General features: G+C 44.8%; 3 protein-coding genes across 4 annotated transcripts; 1 reads left to right on the top strand and 2 right to left on the bottom strand.

Annotated features, from left to right (window-relative positions):
• Positions 1–1,974: 1,974 nt before the first annotated feature.
• Positions 1,975–3,757, bottom strand: LOC113229320 (palmitoyltransferase ZDHHC18-like). The gene is made up of 4 exons (XM_026462873.1): positions 2,735–3,757; positions 2,547–2,668; positions 2,250–2,476; positions 1,975–2,162 (listed from the first exon to the last, which is right to left on the bottom strand). The coding sequence occupies exons 1-4, from the start codon at positions 3,485–3,487 to the stop codon at positions 1,975–1,977; spliced, it is 1,290 nt and encodes a 429-aa protein (XP_026318658.1). The 5' UTR covers positions 3,488–3,757.
• Positions 3,758–7,402: 3,645 nt separating this feature from the next.
• On the top strand, positions 7,403–9,516 carry LOC113229312 (solute carrier family 35 member E1 homolog). The gene is made up of 3 exons (XM_026462866.1): positions 7,403–8,028; positions 8,566–8,816; positions 8,884–9,516. The coding sequence occupies exons 1-3, from the start codon at positions 7,710–7,712 to the stop codon at positions 9,271–9,273; spliced, it is 960 nt and encodes a 319-aa protein (XP_026318651.1). The 5' UTR covers positions 7,403–7,709; the 3' UTR covers positions 9,274–9,516.
• Positions 9,517–13,481: 3,965 nt separating this feature from the next.
• Positions 13,482–20,283, bottom strand: LOC113229309 (endoplasmin). Of its 2 annotated transcripts, none has more exons than XM_026462861.1 (11): positions 20,223–20,283; positions 19,777–19,857; positions 16,402–16,562; positions 16,074–16,328; positions 15,801–15,997; positions 15,554–15,731; positions 15,285–15,460; positions 15,035–15,218; positions 14,798–14,964; positions 14,387–14,555; positions 13,482–14,321 (listed from the first exon to the last, which is right to left on the bottom strand). In XM_026462861.1, the coding sequence occupies exons 1-11, from the start codon at positions 20,266–20,268 to the stop codon at positions 13,608–13,610; spliced, it is 2,328 nt and encodes a 775-aa protein (XP_026318646.1). In that variant the 5' UTR covers positions 20,269–20,283; the 3' UTR covers positions 13,482–13,607. The 2 variants fall into 2 exon arrangements, with proteins under 2 accessions (XP_026318646.1, XP_026318647.1); XM_026462862.1 differs by having other exon boundaries at positions 19,777–19,854.
• Positions 20,284–21,365: the final 1,082 nt, after the last annotated feature.

The following is a 21,365-nucleotide window of genomic DNA, read 5'->3' as shown; positions in this document are numbered from 1 at the left end:
TAGGTATCGCATCACTTCACCATAAACACCGGCCGCGTGAGTGTGTCGATTTCTAATCTCGCTGTATCGGAGTGTTTTATATATTGATTGTTATTGCGTGTTAACTACGAGTGGATGAGATAATATATTTTGGGTAATCATTGTTGTTTTTTATTTCTGATAGGTATCGATTTTAAAGCTAAAGCGGTTTATTATAAATTTGTTCCTTCGGTTCAATTATTTCGAAACAGAAAGGAAGCTGATTTTTGTAATCATAGCACGATGAACTTTATATTTCTCTGAAGGGGTACTTCAATACTGGGTAGTTTGTTGACAAGAGATGGTAAGTGTGAAAGGGACATTGAGAGTGCAAGCCGGACATCGAGTGAATGGAGCCCTTTATGCCTTAATGGGTAGCCAGAATGTCTCAAAACAGGCAAGCTTGGCTGTTTATCGAGGCGTGCTGGTTCCAACCCTAATGTAGTGAGTGTTGGGTGTGGGAGAAAAAACATGAAAGTAGGGTGAATGCTGTAGAAATGAGACCTTTGCGCAATATGTGCGGTATTAAAGATAGAATGTCAAACAGTGAGGTAAGAGAACTGAGAGAGAGAGAGAGAGTTGTGGTATTAAAGATGATGTAGTGACAGGGATAGAGTGAGGGATGCTTTGATGATTTGGTCATGTAGAAAGAATAAATGTTGGTCGATTGACGGCACAAATTTATAGAGCGAATGTGGATGGAAGCGTGGGGAGAGGCAGACCTCGGCGAACATATCTCAATCAGACTGATCACGTCCTTAAAAAAGGCCAGGTTAAAAGTACCAAGAATAAACGGGCATGTATGAAGAGATTGATGGAAGTAGAGGTGGCGAAGGTTTGTTAGGAGCGTAGCAAATGCAGGTCCATAGTCTCTGCCTACAAAAGTACTACTTACAGTTGTTGTCAATTCAAATGAAGTTGTGCTCAGTGATTGGATGAATAACGGGTCGAGGATGATTCAAATGAAACACGTTCGGCTATTTATTCAATAAGCGGGGATATTTATCGACTGCAATCACTATAGTACCGGCACGTTATGATGGCCGTTTTGACGTTTACCCGCTCATCATTGTTTCGTATTAATTCATAACTATGATTTCAAGATAGTTTAGTTAGGCTTAGAGTATGGATTTTTTTTTCCATCCTCTAAGTTTGAAGCTTAGAGGACGGAAAAAAATGGTGTCTATAGTCAAGGGTTGAAGGAGCTAATTGTTGTATATTATTGTCAATAGTGACGTGCAGCATTTATGGAATACATAATTTCATGACATACTGCGGCCTTTGTTTTTCGAAATTTTTAAAAATGAAATCTAATACGATCATCACTTATTTGGGTCACTGGCCAGCACAACTTCTACCTCCGGCAAACTCGCGTCAAAGCTCAATGCAAAACAAAGCAGTTTCGAATTGACGATATATTAAGTAAACATTTTTATAGGAAATGAAACTATTTTTCCGGATTTAAATCGCGTATATTTGTTTTTTCAAACAAACCGACGTTGTTTTTTCAGTCAACCGTGACCATGGGACCTGTAAAGGGCCCGAAACGTCGGTTTGTTTGAAAAAACAAATATACGCGATTTAAATCCGGAAAAATAGTTTCATTTCCTATGTGTAACAATCGCGAAAACCTAAGAACTCGATATAAACATTTTTATTTTCGTTTTATTAAAACTTTTCAATCAATTCATAGATGCGACTCGCATTTGACTATATTTTTCTCGATAATGAAATGAATTGGGACTCGGGATCTCTAAAAAGACAGCGTTTAGTCCGAAACGGTCCCGCGGCGGCGCCAGCAAAGAAAAGACGACAGTAAAAAGAATAAAATTTTAATAATGATAACTAAGGTGAGGGATTATTTACCCGGAGCGGGAGGGGGGCGCGGGGCGCGGGGCGCGCGGCGCGACGGGCGCGCTAGCGGGGCTAGCGGGGCGTCGCAGCGCGCGGCGCGCGTCACAGCGGCCGCGGGGGCGGGGTCGCGGGCGGCGGGGAGGCGGGCGGCGGCAGGTGCGGCGGCGGCTCGGGCTCGTCCAGGTCCAGCGCCGCGTCGATCATGGTGGTGTCGTGCAGCAGCCGCAGCCGCGACGCGCTCAGCGTGGCGTCGCCCGCGCCCGCCAGCCCGCCCACGTTGATGCACACCTCTGCAACACGGCCGGGCTTGTCTCTCCCCTTCAGACCGGAACGCAGTAATGCTTGCCTGGGCGCCGGGCGGGAGGCGGGGTACTCACCCTGCAGCGGCATGGGGTCCAGGTCCAGGCTGTGGTTCATGTAGGCGTGGCGTGCGCCGCCGCCGTCGAACAGGTTAGTGTAGCTGCCCTGCACCGCGGCGGCCGGCGAGGGGGGGCCCGGGGGCTGCGGGGGCGCGATCGGCGGGGCGGCCGCGGGCGCCACGGTCAGCGCCGACACGAAGCTGGGCGGCAGCTCGTCCTTCACGTCGATGGTGAACACGCCGCGCCTGTCGACCGATCGAAATCGTGTTCACGCTCTCCCCGCCGCGGTCGTTCGGCGCGCTCCCGGCCGCGTACCTGTCGATGAGGCTGGGCGCCAGCGGGCCGCACAGCACGTGCCAGCAGTTCGCGCAGGCGTTGCCGCGGGAGTACGGGTTGGGGTTGGACACGCCGCGCCGCGTCGAGAACGAGCCCTTGATCTGCAACGGAGGCGGCGGTGAGCGCGGAAGGGGCGCCGCAGCGGGGACGGGGCCGGCGATACTCACGTCCTCGTTGGTGGTCTGGTCGGTGGAGGCCAGGTACGTGTGGAAACCGGCCAGGCCCAGCACCGACCACACGGAGAGGAAGCACACGGCGGCCACGACGGCCGAGGCGGGCGAGGTGCGCAGCGCGGCGGCCAGGCCCCCGCCGCTGCCGCCCGCGCTGCGCGCCAGCAGCACCAGGTGCGTGACAGCGCACGCGAACACGAACACGGCCAGGAAGGACAGCGACACGATGAACGTGTAGAAGTAGCGGTAGTTGCGCTTGCCCACGCAGTTGCCCACCCAGGGGCAGTGGTGGTCGAAGCGGTCCACGCAGTTGTCGCACAGCGAGCAGTGGCTGGCGCGCGGCGGGCGGAACATCTTGCAGGTGAAGCAGTACTTGAGCTTGACGGGGCGGCCCTTGACCAGCACCTCGCGCGCGCGCGGCGGCGGCCGGGCGGCGTCGGGCGGCTCCAGCGCCGCCGCCTCGGCCTGCGCCGCGCGCGGGATGATGCCGGGGTCCGACAGCGCCGTGCGCAGCAGCGCCGACAGCGTCAGCAGGAACAGCGCGGCGCCGGCGGCCGGCAGCGCCGGCGACACGCTGGCCGCCAGGTACGGGCAGTCCACGGCGAAGTGCAGCGCCGTGGTGCCGCACACCAGCGCCAGCGTCAGCAGGAACACGCCGGGGTGGGGCGCCGTCATGAGCCGTCCGTCGCACCAGAACCGGTTGCGCCCCGCGAACACCTCCCACTTGCGCGTCACGCGCCTCGACGCCATCGCACCATCACCCTCTGCTCCTCCTTACTTGCCTGCGATCCGTGATCATTATTTGCTTTAGACTCAAAGATAAAGTGCGTTTGTCATTATCTTAATCTCTCTACCCTTTTAAGAATGCACAATTACTGCCTGTGTAGCCTGCATGTTATAGTATACATAAGAAACTACAATTGTAGTAATGTACCAGACAACTACACCAATTACTCATCACACTGACAACTGTTGATCTTCCACAACTATGAAATCAACTGCAGGCTTATTTTCTAAATTCCTTTTGGGAATCAAACCTGGGACCTCCTCATGCTAACTGCACAGTGCAGAGTTGAAAAATGCTTATTTATGCACTTATAGGCTATTTCATATTGTTTATATTAAATCAATCCACAAATTATGTCACTGTTATGATGAGTCAATTTCTAATGCTTTCTACACACATAAATATACAATGCATATTTTCTTTAAATATCAAGAAGAAAAAGTGGCATATCAATAACATGATTTGCCACTTTTTCAATTATTTAGCAGAAATATGTACATAACCAGATTGAACTCTGTCTGGTTTCTGGAATACTATTATGGTAAAATGTTACATTAAAGCTAATTACACAATAATAAACTAATTATTTATCTTCTTCTCTCTAAGTGAGAGAAGTGGGGCATATTATGAGGTATTAATAATTTATTCAAAGGCTTTCTATACACCACAGCAGACATTCTTTAAACAATAGGATCTAATTATTTTGCTATCTTGTCAGAATGAGAAAATATTTAAAAATTGGTGAATCATATCTCCCCTTTTTGATAGATAGTGGGTGTTAGTCAATGTTATCATTTCATGAAGTGATCTTAAAGTGTTGATTTAATTAAGCCCATTTATACTAATAATTTTTAAATTTTTGATAGATGGAAAATTCTTAAGTAATTATCAAAACTGAGGACAAGTGCACAAAAATACAACAAATTTCTATATTATAATACCTTAATGTGGACAGAGACGCCTATCGTATGGCATTAATTCACAGTAGAAACAATTTATACCAAGTTTTTAACTTTTGAATGTTTTATGAATCTGACTTGATTCATGTGCCTAATTATTACTTTGGAATTCTGTGCCACTGCAGACGATGATAATAGTGTAATGTGGCCCAATAAGAGCATGAGCATAACGTTATCGGGTCAGATAGCGATAAATAGCAGTAATCGTACCGTGGGATCACCTGGCTCCTCCCTTGCGCTGGCCTTACGCGCTCCACTCTTCGTTGGACTTCTTACGCTGCTGATCTGTACTCTTTTGGTTACAAGAGTACAGCACCACTAGACTAAGCGTAGCACAGTTTATCAAAACAAATCTACAACACAATTGAACACAATACACTCCACTTCTTACTTTATTTATCTCATCATCAAAACACAACTTTACACATTAACTATCTTATTATAATTGCACTCGATTGATTATGGCACGTAAAAATTAATATCATAGATTTGTATAAATGATTTGTGTACATAAATGCGAAATAAAAACTAAAAACTTTCTCAACTCTCATAGTAGTATTCAACCATTTTTGTCAGAAACGACATAGACTAAAAATGACACCAGTAAATGACATATCATAGACAAAAAAATTATGATCGTTTTCTACTAATATGTTAACTCTGTTTTGAACCCCAACTCGTTAGATCCACTGACGAAAAATTGGAAAAATATAATTTCCAAGGCTCATATTATTATATAAGTTTATAAATATATTTTGAAATTTTATTTTCATGAATTTTAAAATAAACTTGTACGGTTAAATGCAACATAGTAAAAAAAAGAGATTTATTAATGATTTCATTCATTTCGTTCAGTAATTTCAACCTCAGACAGGTTTCAACGTCAAATGTGGAAAATTAAAGGAAAAATATCTGTAATATATAATATATATTTTTAAAAGTATAATTTTTTCTAAATTGAATTTTATATTTTATTTTATTTATTTATATATATTTATTTTTATTTTATTTATTTATCAGAAAAACAAACAGTTACATACCAAACAAATAACAAACATTGACCAAGCAAGATTAAATAAATGTGAACCTACGTGTTCCACAAATGTGTGACAATTAAGATACTACGGGTCGTATTCCAGAACTCTACTCTATGCTTAAGTCAGGACTTAAGCAATAATTTAAAACACTAGAAATCATACTGAAGTCTTTGCCGTTAGGGTCGTATTTCCAGTGCTTGAAATCATACTCAAGTCCTGACTTGAGCATTGAGTAAACTTCTCGAATACGAGCCATCGTATTCCAGAACTCTACTCTCTCTACTGTCTGGACCAAGAGTCGTATTCCAGAGACTCTACTCAATGCTCAAGTCAGGACTTGAGCAGACTTGAGTATGATTTCAAGCACTGGAAATACGACCCTAATGGCAAGGACTTAAGTATGATTTTCAGTGCTCACTGCAATACTCAAGTCCTGACTTGAGTATTGAGTAGAATTCTGGAATACGACCCTATGACTCGCTTGACACATGTGCGTAATCTTATGGAATTATATTTGAAAATTTCGTTTATACAAACCACTAGACAAAACTAACTACAAATTGCAAAATTATCAACCGAAACCAAATACTGTCGAGCAAGACTAACTCAAAATTTATTTGTTAATCTGCCTCCGTGGTCGAACGGTTACCATGCTGGACTGCCCGCAGAGGTCCCGGGTTCGGTTCCCGAGCCGGGAGAAATATATGTATGGCCTACATTTATTTTTCTTGTGAATTTGGGTGTAATTTGTGGTTGTCTACTTAGATGTGTGTTCATGGCACCCGCGATATAGGGTTTTCATAGTGCGGGGCTATAAGTGTGCGTGTTAAAAATAAAAAAAAACTGAATGAAACCAAATTAGCTTATAAATTGATAATAATTGTACATAATAAATGATTTCTATTTAATTCCATTCTATTCTAATTGAGTATTACTTATGTATAAACAAAAATAATCACATTATTCGCACTCAGTTCCATTTATTATGTTTTTAATTTTTAAACTGTGTTTTGAGTTACGACGGTTACAACAGGATTTTGGTTTTTTGTGCGAAAATTTTTTAATGTGAAATTTTCGTACAAATCGGGTACAAATTTATTTATTATTAGCAAAATGTTCTTGGCTTTGACATGATGCACTACGAATTTGTCAATTTGTGTTCTGCAAGCTTGACAAGTTGGAACTTTACCTTTTGAGAGAACATATAAGTAAACTGGAATTTTAAGGGTCATTAATTGATGAACAAATGGAATAATGTCCAAAGATGTATTGGCTAGTTTACGGTGTTATTTTGACTTAAACTTAAGGCATTATCGTAAAAAATTAAAAAGTATTAAAAATTCACTCCTATACATATTGTTATACCTGTCTAAAATGATCGAAAGGTTTATGGTTGCTCTTGTTGCTATAATAATCACGAAGCGTACTGTATCATACCACATGTTGCGTCTGTGCCGAAAATACGAAAATTTGTACGATAACTGAGATCTCATATCGATTCTATACCCATATCATGTCATGTTCACCTGTAATTGATTAAGCATTTTAACTTTAATACCTTTGTAAATTAGTGTATAATATTGTAGTAACCAAATGTATTAAGCGTTGGTGAATTTAAATAAATAAATAAATAAATAAATAAATAAATAGATAGTATAAGGAATCAAGTTTATTTTATAATTCACGCTAAATAAAACTTCAAAAGATATTTCTAAACGTAGAACACAATATGAGCTTTTCAAATTATATTTTTCCAAATTTTCGGGAATTTTCCGAAAAATTTCCACTATTTGAAATTTTTCGGAAAATTGCTCAAGACAGCTGGTCTGACAGTGACAGATGATGTCAACATGACAACAAGGCATTGACACCTCATCTGATTTTGTGAATTGTGAAGGTAACTAGGCCCGATTTTTGGCAACTAGACAAATTTAGATAAATAAAAACTTTAGAGGCTTGCATAACAATTTTGTTTTTCGCTCGTTAGACATTAGTTGTGAATGATTCCATTGTTAAAAAAATTTCTAACAATAAAACGAAACGTGGCATAAAAATTTGCATTGCACGATCAAGCGACCATGTAAGCGAAGAGACAGCTGCGTAGAAAATAATGGACTGCAAAGAGACCAGGTAGTGGAGTGGCTATGCGGGTGGAGGTGCGACGGTGACGAGCAGTGGCCAGCGGCCGCATGGCGCCAATGGGCGTGCGGCGCGAAGTGCTGGCGGTGGGCGCGCTGTGCGGCGCGTGGTACGCTCTGAGCTCGGCCAGCAACGTCGTGGGCAAGTTGGCGCTGACGGAGTTCCCGTTCCCCATGACCGTGGCCATGGTGCAGCTGCTGAGCACGGCGGCGCTGAGCGCGCCCGCGCTGGCCGCTTGCGGCGTGCGCGCGCCGCCGCCGTCGCTGCGCGAGACTCGCGCGCTGCTGCCACTGGCCTTCGCCAAGTTCCTCACCACTCTCTGTTCTCAAGTTTCCATATGGAAAGTTCCTGTCTCCTATGCTCACACCGGTGAGTGCCAATTTTGTAGAATTTCCTTTTTCATTTTCTTATAGTTACTAATAATTAGGGAAGAGCCATGAGTAGTCTTCCCAGATCACGTTTACATAAAAATTAGAATATTGATGGATTTAACAAATTAGACAAGCGTCTCATAATGTAGACTAGACACAAGAAAACTACTTTTTGAACATTTATTACAAGTAAAAAATAATTAGTTTAAAAAATTTGAACAAAGGATATTTAGAATTTTGGAAAATCCTTTTTGTAACATGTAGCACATAGACACCCTAAAAATATCTTACTGAAATTGAAGCATTTGTAAGCACCAGTTATCCACCTAGTCAATCCATATGCTTGTAGGATGACCTGCATGTTTCAGCTTTATTATTTTTAAAACATTGTTTTGGTGTTTATGCCGTGCTTACGATGAGAACAGTAAGCGTATACATATTTTAAACATGTTCAGTGTTAATATTGTAAGCACGGCAGCTTTTGCAATGTACTATGCACTTTCCAAGATCCTTAAGCGGACGTACATGTGTGCAGTGAAAGCTACAACACCACTATGGACGGCGGGGCTGGCGTGGGCACTGTGGCGCGAGAGCGTATCGCGCGGCGTGGGCCTAGCGCTGCTGCTGATCGCCGCCGGCGTGGCCGTGGCCTCGGCCACCGAATTGCACTTCGACGCGCTGGGGCTAGGCGCGGCGCTGTCCGCCGCGGCGCTGCTCTCGCTGCAGCATCTGTACTCCAAGCGCGCCATGCGCGACACCGGCGTGCACCACTTGCGGCTGCTACAGGTAACTTCGGTCAGTCTGAACCGCCGCCCCGAGGAACGGAGGCCGCAACCGCCACCGCCGCTTGCAGAGGCTGTCGCAGCTGGCGCTGCTGATGTTCCTGCCGCTGTGGCTGTGGCACGACGGCGCCGCGCTGCTGGCGCTGGTCGCCCGCGGGGCCGGCGGCGCCGGCGCGCGCGTGGCGGCGCTGGTGGGCGCGGACGGCGCGCTGGCGTGGCTGCAGGCCGTGGCGGCCTTCAGCGTGCTGTCGCGCGTGTCGCCGCTGACGTACGCCGTGGCGTCGGCCGCCAAGCGCGCCGTGGTGGTGGCGGCGTCGCTGCTGCTGCTGCGCAACCCCGCGCCGCCGCTCAACGTGGCGGGCATGGCGCTGGCGGCGCTGGGCGTGCTCGTCTACAACCGCGCCAAGTACCTGGACCGCGCGGCGCCGGACGCCGCCAAGCGGCCGCTGCTGCCCGTCTAGGCCGTTAACTCGTCCCTCGGTCGACAGTATTTTTGTGTATTGATAGTTCTAATTGATGCAACTAAATTATTTTGTTTTTACTTTAATAAACGATTGTTTTTTATTACCGTTCCATTATTTGGTTCAAGTTTTCATCCTGGATCGATCGGTACACCTTACATGATGTACTAATACTAATTATAGAATATATTAGATAGCAGGATGAGCCTTGTAGTAATACGAGTCATGCAACCCCCGTTCCCGCCGAGGCGTATAAAGTGCATTTCTCGAACAATGTGACGAAATAATAAAACTAAGAGAGGAAGATGTTTAATTAAAAAAGCTAAAAATAAAGCTTAGACTATGGAAAGTAATATTTCACATTTGGTTAATATTCCCTTATGATTCCCTCTTGCTTTAAATTACGCATAGTAATCTATTACCCATTACGGTATTTTTAGTATCGCGACAAAAAAATACAAACTGATCGTTGACCCGTTGATTGAATTTTTTGTTTTATTGAAATAATGATTTATTAGGATTTATTGAACAAATGTTCGACCCAAACGAACAGAGTGTGAAGGCGAACTGAGTCGTGGGTGGGAACTACACGTGAGAGTGATCGAGACAACAATAATATTGTCAGTTCCAGACTGGCGGTTTAGGTGAATTGTTGAAAAACCTCTGAAATTATATTAAAGTCTAAAGGCCGGCGCAGAGTGACGTCACGGCACGGCAAAGGATTTTATTTTTGATCAAGTTATTTTTATCCTTATTTCATCGAGGTTAGAATTCATATTACTTTATTTCGATACAATTATACCGCGGCACGTCGCGGCATGCTGCGGCATGCCGCAGGACGCCGCGGTATGCCGCGGCACATCGTGGCATGCCGTTTCATTCCACAGACGTCCCGCAAGTCACGTCGGTCACAGAATTATGACAATTAAACTAATTGAAATAAGGTTTGAAACTAGTGCGGCGGCGATTTCGGCGAATGGCGCGCAGCGAATGTGCCGCGGCATGCCGCAACGCGCTTCGGCATGCCGCGACGCGCTTCGACATGCCGTGCCGTGCCGCGACGTCACTCTGCGCCGGCCTTAATATTGCGAGTATGATCAAAGAAAAGAAAAGAGCGTTGGTCAAAAGAAACATGATTGAAACTCTAAAAATGATCGAGCCATTTAGATGCTCGCGACTCGGGTTTTCCGGTCACAGGAGCTGTTCGAGTTATTTTGATTTTTCCGCTCCTCCTACCGATCGGAGAGCAAGGAAAAACCGATTCGAGTGAACATGATCGACACACGTCTACAATAGTAAAATAGATTAAGTTTAGAGCAGCGTACAGTACCGTAAATTTCATTATTTACTTTGCAGGCCTTAACCGGGAGGAGTAGCATGGTCCATAAATGACAAACTATTCGTATTCGTTTTTTGAAAGTAATGCAAACATTGTCGAGCATGTTTGAGAATCTTTGCATGCATGGTACAGCGCTGGCAACTTTGGATATAGGGTTGGCCAATTTGCTGTTACATATACCCACACTTAGTAGGTACTGCCAAGGTGAATGTGATGCGGAGGCCTCTCAGCCTCGTTCGGGACATACTCCGCGAGAATGTGGTTCAGGTCCTCCCTCTTATTACAAGCAGTTAGGAGACGAAATGGGATACGGCCCGCGCAAAACCGAAAAGCTGTCATGTCATTGCTAGCTGCATTAATCCAAAAGTAGGTAGTTGGGAGACCAGGCTGCATTGTTTTTAACTAAATACTTGTAGTAACGGATCTTATGTCAGTTTTCCTTCAAAGTGCCATATACTTTTTATTATTATTATTATTAATTATTCTTTATTATTTATAAATTCTTTATTACTATAGAAGCAATGTGTCAAAAGCCATTTTGTCAATTTTAATTTAAAAGTATATCCTTGTAACAATTTAATTTCGTTTGGTAATTTGTTGTAAATAATTATACACATGTTGAAGCAGTTGTTCTTATAAATTACTACATAATATGGCAACGAGGTTGGTATAAGAGATTCATAATTTTTGTTCTAGTTTGCCTTTGAATGACTTCACCGCGTGTTTTAAAATATTGAGGATGAGAGTTGACAAATACGCAGATATCCCTAATGTACATGCATGGCAAAAGTAATATGTTCAGCCTTTTGAACAGCGGTTTGCAACTTGAATACACTTCTTCTGGACTTTAAACGCTCTTTCTAAGATTACTGAGTTACCCCATAGGACAAGACCGTAGCTGAGCACGGACGAAACGTAGCCGTGATAGGCCGTCAACGCAGCTTTTCGCCAGATAGCTTGCCTTAGTCTTCGTAAAGCGTAAACAAATCTGTTTAGGTTCATGCACATCTGTTCGATGTGTTCCTTCCCGTTAAGGTTCTTGTCGATTGTCAACCCAAGAAAGTTAAATGTGTCTACTTCCTCTAAGTATCAGAGTTGTAATTAATTTTAACCGGTATGGGATTTGAGTTGTAAGATGTAAATGTCATAACTTTGGTTTTACTTATATTAATATTCAAGTCATTGATGTCCATCCAACTTATTACGTCTGTCAGTGCTTTATTTACGTTAATGTTAAAAGTCGCTTTGTTTTGGCATTTTATTATAAGAGTTGTATCGTCAGCAAATTGTATACAATTATGATCAATAGCATGTGGGAGATCGTTAATGTAGAGTAGGAACAGTAACGGACCCAAGACGCTACCTTGCGGTATTCCAGCATTAGTCGTCTTAAGGTGTGATCTAAAAACTTGTTTTTCTAATCTATTATTGTTTGTTTTTTTTTATGTAAGGAACTACAGACCCATAAGTATAATTTCTTGATTGACAAAGATTTTTGAACCTCTAGTTGTTGATCATTTAGAACATGCAAGTCCCCGACAGCAAGGTTTTATCAACCTCTCGCTCTACTGTTTCTAATTTACTTACTTACTCACATGACTTAAATATGGCTTTTAATGTACGCACGATATACTTTGTAGCAAGGCATATCATCTAGGTATTCATGGCTCGCTTAAGTCTTATTTGATTAAACGGTCTGTGTTGCCGTACATGGCTACGAATTTCTTCCTTTTGACTCTATATCAGGTATTTCACAAGGTTCTAAATTAGGCCCCCTATTGTTTATAAATGACCTAATTAACCTAATTTCTTTCCTTTGTGTGCAGCTGTTTGGAGTATTGCTCAGTAGTATGGTCTCCTCATAAAATTTATATTGACTAAATCGAGGCTATCCAGGGGCGACTACTTAGGAACTTATGCACTAAACTTGGAATGCACTGTAGACTGGTGACGTATGAGGCGAGACTCCAATTTGTTAAGGTTACTCCTCTATATGTTAGGTGGGTACTGTAGGATGTCTCTACTTTGTATAAAATTATTAATTATAATTTGGACGCCAGTGAGCTGTTAGGTCACGTCTCATATAGGATCGGCAGCAAAGACTGTTTTCGTTGTCTTGATGTACCAATAATGTCACATATTATAGCCCTGTCTTTCGGATGTGAAGAACTTGTAATGATATTTGTAGAGATGTTCTCTCAGTCACAAAACATTTATGAGTAACTGTTCACTGCTATTGAGTTGTTTTTGTGTAGTTTTCTTTATTTTTTTTATTGCTTTTAAGAATCGTAGTAAGATTGTTTACCCGTATGTCTCATTTTAAGTAGGAAATTAAGCCCTTTTTAATGTACATCCCTTATTGAAATGTTGAAAGGAATACAAATTTTATATTATATATTTTATGTATCTACCTACTAGATGTGCCAAATAAATAAAAAATGTATGAGGTTTCTTTCAAAAGTGGCGGCCACGCATGGATCCTGTATAAATCGATTGTTGATATAAACAATAAAAGCTATGCAACATAATATTTCAAGGATATGAATTAATTAAATGTTATTACTGGACCATAAGATGGAATACTGACAAGACTCCAATGACCTAGGGGTTTTCTGAAACTCAATACTTGAACTTCGATAAGAACACTAGGAGTTAAGAAGAAAACTACACAACAGTTTTTAATAAATATTACTTATTTACATTATATTTAATTAAACAAGTCACGATCACACTTTATGTAAAAAATACGCCACATTCATTCTCACAGGACAGCAACGTTAGGTCCCGGCGGGCGGGGTGACGCCTGCCGTCAAAAGAACACCACGGTGAGTAAGACGGTGATGTTCTTTTCGACGTAGGCAGAGGCTAGAGAGCGCGCGGTCCCGCGGCCGCCGCGACCTTCGCCGACGCTCGGCTTTTGGGCAGACTTGTTACGTAATCAGTACAGCTAATCTCGGGGGCGCTCGCCCGGAATGGAGGCGAGCGGGAGGCCGGCTCACAGCTCGTCGCGGTCGGCGTCGGCATCGACGTCGGCGTCGGCGTCGGGCGGCGCGTCGTCGGCGTCGGCCTCGAAGTCCTCGTCCTCGGGCGCGGCGTCGGCCGGCAGCCCCAGCGAGGTCTGCAGCATGCGCTCCACGGCCTCGGCGAACTCCACGGCCTGCCCCTCCTGCAGCAGGTAGCCGGAGCGCAGCGCCGCCGTGCGGTACAGCGTGGTGGCGGCCAGCGCCGCGTCGGGGCTGTCGGGGTCGTCCTGCACGCGGCGCAGCAGCTCCCGCACCACGGGGTGCCGCGGGTTGATCTCCAGCATCTTCTTCTGCGTGAGGTGGTGCCGGCGCTGCGCGTCGTCGGCCTTCTGGTGCGCGTTGGACAGCGCCAGGCGCTCCATGTTGCCGGTCCAGCCGAAGACCGTGGCCACCAGCGCGGCCGGCGAGCGCGCCAGCCGCCGCGACACCTGCGCGCGCGTCACCCACTGGCCCAGGCGGTCGCCCAGCCAGCGCGTCAGCGGCTCGAACTGCTTCTTGTACTCCTCCAGCTGCGCGCGCGCCGCCTCGCCCTCCTCCAGGTCGAAGATCTCCTTGGCGATGTTCTGGAACTTGTGGCCCTCGTACTCGGGCAGCGACGACAGGCAGTACTCGTCGACGGCCTCCGTCAGGTACAGCACCTCGTAGCCGGTGCGCACCAGCCTCTCGGCGAAGGGCGACTTCTCCACCTGCACAAGAGCGGGTCAGCGCCGGGCGCCGGGCGGCGGCCGGACTCTGCCGTCACCGGACTCACCTCCGCGCGGCTGGAGCCGGCGATGTAGTAGATGTGCGTCTGCTTGGGCTTCATGCGCGACACGTAGTCGGCCAGGAAGGTCATGCTCTCGCTGCGCGACGAGTGGAACCGCAGCAGCTTGGCCAGCCGCGACCTGTTGCTGGGGTCCTCCATCACGCCGAGCTTGATGCTGCGAAAAGGAAACCGCGGTGTCACCGCCCGTCGATGCCGTGGTCTTGGCCAGGGCCTCTCCTGTCGTTCTCCATCCGACGCGCGCCTCGAGCGATTACCGTCAAATAAGTAATACTCGACTAAATCAAAAAGCATTCAATGCATTTCTTTAATTTGATCAAGTATTACTTGTTTGACAGCAATTGCTCCGGACGGAGACCGACAGCACAGGCCAGTACCCACGTGCGGCTGAACACTCACTTGGTGGAGTACTCCTTCCAGAAGTGCTCGTACTCGTCGGCGGGGATCTTCTTGAGCATGTCGAGCGCTTTGCGCACCAATTTCTTCTTGATGATCTTGATGAGCTTGTGCTGCTGCAGCGTCTCACGCGACACGTTCAGCGGCAGGTCGTCGGAGTCCACGATGCCCTGCAACATTCGCCGCGTGAGCTCCGCCCTTTCCGCGGACGTAAAGGCGTCCTCCCGAAGGCGCACTCACCTGGATGAAGGCCAGGTAGTTGGGCATGAGGTCGTTGAACTCGTCGGTGATGAAGACGCGGCGCACGTAGAGCTTGATGTGGTCGGTCTTGGTGCCGTAGCGGTTGAAGCTGTCGGCGGGCTGCACGCGCGGCACGAACAGCAACGCGCGGAACGTCACCTCGCCCTCGGCCACGAAGTGCGCCCTGCAACCGGTTCCCGTCAGCCCCTGCCGCCGCCGCCTCGCCCGAGGGCGCCCCTCCCGCACTCACTTGGCTAGCGGCGCCGAGGTGTCCTTAGTGAGGCTCTTGTAGAACTGCGTGTACTCCTCCTCGGGGACCTCGGAGGGCTTGCGCGTCCAAATGGGCTTGTTGTCGTTCATCAGCTCCCAGTCCCACACCGTCTTCTCCGTTTTTTTCTTCTCCGGCTTGTCATCGGCGTCCTCCACCTGCGCGATGACACATTTTACTCCAGTTTCTATTCGCTACTCCGCCACACGCCACCAGCGCTGGAGGAAAAGTAGAAAGCGGGAGGCCCCGACCTGCGCGTCCTCGTCGGCGTCGTCGGCGGGCGCGGGCTCGTCGTCGGGCTCCTCGACCGTCTCGGTGTGCGACGCCCACATGTAGATGGGGAAGTTGATGAACTGCGAGTACTTCTTCACGAGCGAGCGGATCGTGTCGGCTTGCAGGTAGTCGGCGGCTTCCTCCTTCAAGTGCAATCTGCGGCAGACGCATCGGTCAGCCGACCGGGCACGGAGACCAGCGAGAGGCGAGGGGATCGGTACTCACGTGATGTGCGTGCCGCGCTGGAGCGTGTTCCCGCGGGGGTCCTCGGCCACGCTGAAGGAGTTGGCGTCCGATTCCCACACATATTGCTTGTCGTCGTTGTGCTTGGTCACCACCGTGACGCGGTCGGCTACCAGGAACGCCGAGTAGAATCCCACGCCGAACTGGCCGATCATGTCGTTCATCTCCTGCGCGCCGCTCTGCGAAACGGACAAATACGCGGTCAGCGGTCGGGTTACGTAGACGGACCGATCCTCCTGCGGAAGAGTTGCTCACCGTCTCGACGTCTTGCATCTTAGAAAGAAAGTCCGCGGTGCCGGATTTGGCGATGGTACCGAGGTTGTTAATCAGATCGAGGCGCGTCATGCCGATCCCCGTGTCGATGATGTGAAGCAGCCGCTTCTCCGGCTCCGCCTTGATGCGTATGCTCATGTCGTTGGTTGCGGTCAGCACGTCGCGGTCCGTCAGCGACAGAAGCCGGATTTTATCAAGGGCGTCGGACCCGTTGGAAATCAGCTCCCGCAAGAATATCTGCAACCCACAGGTGACAATTAAACTGACTGCGTTGCGCGAGCAATGGTAGAGACAAACGAATAGTACGTACCTCTTTGTTTCTGTAGAGTGAGTTGATAATGAGCTTCATCATGCGGTTCACTTCCGTCTGGAAGGTATAGTTCTGTGCGCGTGCGAGCAGTTCGCGCTGCTGCGCTGCCGTCAACCCGTCCGGAGAGATGGCCTCCGCCTCCCGCGATACCGCCTCCGCATCTACAGACCCACATTTTATTATAAAAGCGGATCGAATTAGTTATTTCTAAGTTTTTGTATATGTTGTATGAGGCGTAATTTATGGATACAAAAATTTTTTTTAACGACAAATAGATTAACTGCTTGAGTGAAGCTACAGTGGCCGAGAATGGTTATACGTTTTTCTGTCTGACGCGAATTTCGGGGGGAAAAAATAGAAAGTACGAATGTAAGAATGAAAGGGTAATGTGGGGAATCTATGTATGTCGGTCGAGAATTCGTCGCCAAGGCAACCGTAAATTCGACCCAGCCTAAACGTTGCGACGCATTCGGGTTCATGGCTTCGGAGGCGTCAGGCAGCCGGTCTGCGGCGGCCGCGGGCCTGTCTAGCGCTGCGGCAGCGGCGGAAGGCCACGTGCGGCCGCACCACCCGCACTCCTTCAAGCTGCGATTCTGCGCCGAGCGCGAGCCCGGACGCTCCTACGTGTCCCTCGTCAAGCCGCTTGGCCTCCGTTAGTGCTCACAGCGGCGTTTTGACCTTTTCGTCTAGTTGATTTTAGGTGTGGTACAAAGCTAAATCTCGTGTTATCGTTTACACAGCGGCGACCGTGACAGACAAATTCTACGCGCGCGGTGAGGCGGTAGACGCGGTCGCCGGCGAGGACATGGCGCTGCAGCGCGTGCGCGACGTTTTCCACCGCGGACCGAGGGACAAGTACGTGGCGCCCAAGTTGGCCTCTCACGAGTGAGTACGACGGGAGGCGGCGGGGCGGCTGTGGACGCGGACTGAGCAAGACGTGTTCCAGATACGGCTGGTGGGCGAATCACGCCGTGCCCGAGGAGCGCTGGCGGGGCGCGCGACTGCGGTACGCCATCGTGGACTCGGCGTGGCTGCGCGAGCGCGCACGCCTGCTGGCCGCCGACGCCGCGCAGCGCCGGCGCTGATTTCGTGACAATGTGTTCACAGACACCAAACCAGTTCTTTATGACTGTTTAACTTAACGAGTTCTTAGGTTTTCGCGATTGTTACACATAGGAAATGAAACTATTTTTCCGGATTTAAATCGCGTATATTTGTTTTTTCAAACAAACCGACGTTTCGGGCCCTTTACAGGTCCCATGGTCACGGTTGACTGAGGTGGTACAGTCTTCAACCAGTTATGTCTAATATTAATGCAAACCACCCTATTTTTTCACTATAGTTACAATAGTTATTAATACCTTATTTTTAATTTTACAAAGAAAACATTCCAATTTACGCTACATTAAGTTTTACAAATTATTTTATTGAATGAATTTTTATTAAGTTTAATTTTTTATTAATTATTAATAGAAATTAGAATAAACTAAAACATATTAATTAGTACTGCAGTCTTATGTCTGTTTGGGATTTTTCATTAGAGGAAATACTGGATCCCAAACTGGTGGTACGGAGAAACCATCTTCCCTGTTGAAATTAGGATGTTTTTTAATTTCAATGGCCTCTCGCAGCATCCTGGGCAGATAACGGACTTCTTTTGCAAGGACCTGGGGTTTGACAACGGGCCCGAAACGTCGGTTTGTTTGAAAAAACAAATATACGCGATTTAAATCCGGAAAAATAGTTTCATTTCCTATGTTTAACTTAATCCTGACATTACTTGCCAGAGAGCTATAGTTTATAGACTACCACAAAAATGATTGAAAAATGGAATTAATCTTGTATAAATTGAAATATCATTCCAAGGTCTGATAACAGAGATTAGTTGCTACCTATAGTTGCAGTATGTGTGTTAGTTTCAATTAGACAAAAAAGATAACTTGCTCAAATGGCCTTTACGAATGAATTTTATTATATTAGGGTTAGTAACACTGTTTACTACATTTGACTTTTTATTGACTATGAAATCCCCACCAAAAGGTATAATCTTGTCCCATTCCAAAAGTACTTTTTAATTTTTTTTATAATATCAAGTGATGGGACAAACAAGTTGTATGCTTGATGGTAAGTTACACGCCTGTCCATAACAGTTATTCCTACTCATATTCTACAAATTACATCATGAACAAATTTATTCTAAGTTTGTGTAGATATTATAACAACAAATTGAAAGACATTGTATGTTTTTCTGTATTATTGATGAGTTACAAGCAAGAAAGAAGAAAGCAGTAGATATAACATTTTATAGAGGACACCATGAATAAATTAGAATAAACTAAAACCTCTATGACAACTGTGGGACGAGCATGACAAGGTACGACTTGCGCGAGAGCGACATGAAGTGCGCCGGTCTGCTATTCTTGCATAGAGAATAACAATATCTTGCTCTGTATGTTGCTCTCGCGCAAGTCTCGCCCTGCTGTGCTGGCCCTACTGGTTTAACTAACTACATTATTTTTACTTCATTTGTTTCGTGTTTGATAGATGTCACCATACCTTTTCCAATACCAATAGGGATTGCTATCTGTTGCAAAAATTCAAATTTTGTAATATTTGTACTTATTTAATGAAACACTCTAGTCTGTTAATAACTGTAATGATAAAAAATGAGTGTACTATTATATCGACTCATACGAAGAACAAAGATCTATGTGCAAGACTACTTGTTCTTAGGACATAGTACATTTCGTTCGTTCTTCTTCGCTGTAGATGTCAGATCGACTGTTGTTTGATTATATATTTCCGAAACCAAATAAGACACATAAATTCTCAAAACTCTTTTACATGGGTCTTAGTTTGAATAACGAAATTATTCTCGTAATGTATCTATTCTCTTTTCGCTATATAATCACATCGGACTCTGTTCTTCGGATGAGTCGATATATTGAATGTATAATGTATGTATTTCATATTAAGTGTTAATTCAACATAGTAATGTAATGTCATTGTAAAAATTAATAATGCAGTATAATGTTATAAACTAATGTATTAAGTAATCTACAGTTATGCCCTTGCATGGTGTCACACGTTAACTGCCTAACACTGTAACACCTAGAATTAGCTATGTATGTGACATGCAATAAATGAATATGCATAAATTACTGTATTTTTTTGTAAGATTTATAAGATTGTATGTTGTCCTAAATAAATAAATTTTAAAAAATAGCTTTTCAGTTACAATTTGAACAATTTTTAAATTTATCATCACACTTATCAGTCGTGGTAGTTACGTCTATTGCTGTAAATAGTCAATATTCCGAGTATTTAAAGGAAGGATTCAACAAAGAGGGGGACGAGTCAGGCTGCAGTACTTACCAGTGCGGGAACCCTCGCGTGATGCACCCAAATCAGCATCCACTGTGGGGGAACTCGTCTCCTCCTGCGCCGCGCATCCTGCTACAGACAACAGCGCTCAAGAAATCTTTGTCAAAATTATTAATTAATACCTTACTTAATAATATGTAAATTGTGTGCTATTAATTTCTTTCTCGTTTCACTTGTCTCGCAACACTAATATACAGGAAACTTCTAGAGGTGCAGTCGGCGCCACGATGTTAGCGGCTTATCGACGCCGGCCGTAGTTCGGCAGCGATGCTATAGCCTAATCCCCACTAGGCCAGAAAATCTTACATAATCTACACTGAAATTACATTAATTTCAATAAAGATTCATAATAATGACGGTAATGCTATTACTATACGAGAAATTTCACCCTCGCCTTCGTGTGGCTGTCGACGTTTAAGTATCACAGAAAATATTACCTGTAAGTAGTAGGACCGCCGCTCCTAAGACTATGAGATATTTCATTGCCCTTTCAACACGACTAACGTTACAAATAATAAGCTACTTTTTCAATTCAAATGTTTAACTAAAATTATGAAAATACATTTGTCGCAAAGCTCATTCTTCAAAATGACAAATGCGAATGAAGCCGCTGGCTAAGAGATCTTCGACTTCACACGACACAAAGATGACACTGACAGCTTCCGCTGTTTGCTATTGGATAAAAAATCAATTGAAAGGAATGTGGCCCAATGAGATGACACCACGACATGTTAATGACAAATTATCATAGAGTAGTATACAAATGTCGTTACACCATTGGTTGATAAATTTTTATCTTTTCGTCCAAAAAAGTAGACGAAGCTACGGCCAAAAATCGTCTCAGAGATTGAGAGCAATGAGCATCCCATTCATTGCGAACATGTAATCTAGCATGTCGGCTAACATGTTGTCTAATTAATTTATTTGAGTTGTTGTCCTTATTTAGGAAGATACAATGATACAACAAGAATTGAGGAATCATGAACCTTGTATTTGGGGTTTCATGGCGGAGAATTTGTTTTGTAAAATTATTTATAACAAGAATTTCATAAGAAATTTTGCAGAAAATTTTTATAAGTATTCTGCTACTTTTTAGAAATACAATCCGAAAATAACGACATATTAGTGGATACCCATTAACGAACTATATGAATTAGAGTACTAAATCTAGCGAGGAGGAAAAAACGTGATGTGCAAATTTTGTATATTTTTTTTTTTAAGAGTTTTGGCTTGGATATAAGTACTTTGAGCCATGTTTCGTTTACTTATCGGGATCCTCAGTAATATTTTTCATTGTGTTTGTAATACATAACGTTTTCACTTTCTTTTAAATAACTTAGTTCATTTATTTGGGTTTTTTAAATAGTCTTAAGTGGTGGGAGTCAATATTTATGTTTTCACTTTCACTTAAAATCACATCTTCTATCACTTTGAACAAAAGAGTTTTTAGGATAAATTCCTATTATTATTATACTAAATAAGACAATTAGAGTTTTTAGGATAAATTCTTGTGATTTGGTTTAAAATAAGGAATATAGTTCTAACTTTCTTCATCACTATTTCTTTCTTTGTTTTTTTTT

The sequence above is a fragment of the Hyposmocoma kahamanoa genome, unplaced genomic scaffold (assembly GCF_003589595.1).
Source record: "Hyposmocoma kahamanoa isolate Upper Pololo Valley unplaced genomic scaffold, ASM358959v1 303, whole genome shotgun sequence".
NCBI lineage: Eukaryota > Metazoa > Arthropoda > Insecta > Lepidoptera > Cosmopterigidae > Hyposmocoma > Hyposmocoma kahamanoa.
The sequence above is the reverse complement of the archived record's forward strand: the minus strand, read 5'-3'. Positions and strand labels throughout refer to the sequence as shown.

Coding starts and splice junctions, on each gene's coding strand:
- LOC113229309 (XM_026462861.1), bottom strand. CDS start 20,268: ATGAAATATCTCATAGTCTTAGGAGCGGCGGTCCTACTACTTACAG. Junction 16,563..19,776: donor ACGCGAGGGTTCCCGCACTG/GTAAGTACTGCA, acceptor GTGGGTCTGTAG/ATGCGGAGGCGGTATCGCGG. Junction 14,322..14,386: donor CCGGCTCCAGCCGCGCGGAG/GTGAGTCCGGTG, acceptor GCTCTTGTGCAG/GTGGAGAAGTCGCCCTTCGC.
- LOC113229312 (XM_026462866.1), top strand. CDS start 7,710: ATGGCGCCAATGGGCGTGCGGCGCGAAGTGCTGGCGGTGGGCGCGCTG. Junction 8,029..8,565: donor TGTCTCCTATGCTCACACCG/GTGAGTGCCAAT, acceptor ACATGTGTGCAG/TGAAAGCTACAACACCACTA. Junction 8,817..8,883: donor ACCACTTGCGGCTGCTACAG/GTAACTTCGGTC, acceptor CGCCGCTTGCAG/AGGCTGTCGCAGCTGGCGCT.
- LOC113229320 (XM_026462873.1), bottom strand. CDS start 3,487: ATGGCGTCGAGGCGCGTGACGCGCAAGTGGGAGGTGTTCGCGGGGCGC. Junction 2,477..2,546: donor GCGCCCAGCCTCATCGACAG/GTACGCGGCCGG, acceptor ATCGGTCGACAG/GCGCGGCGTGTTCACCATCG. Junction 2,163..2,249: donor GGACCCCATGCCGCTGCAGG/GTGAGTACCCCG, acceptor GCCGTGTTGCAG/AGGTGTGCATCAACGTGGGC.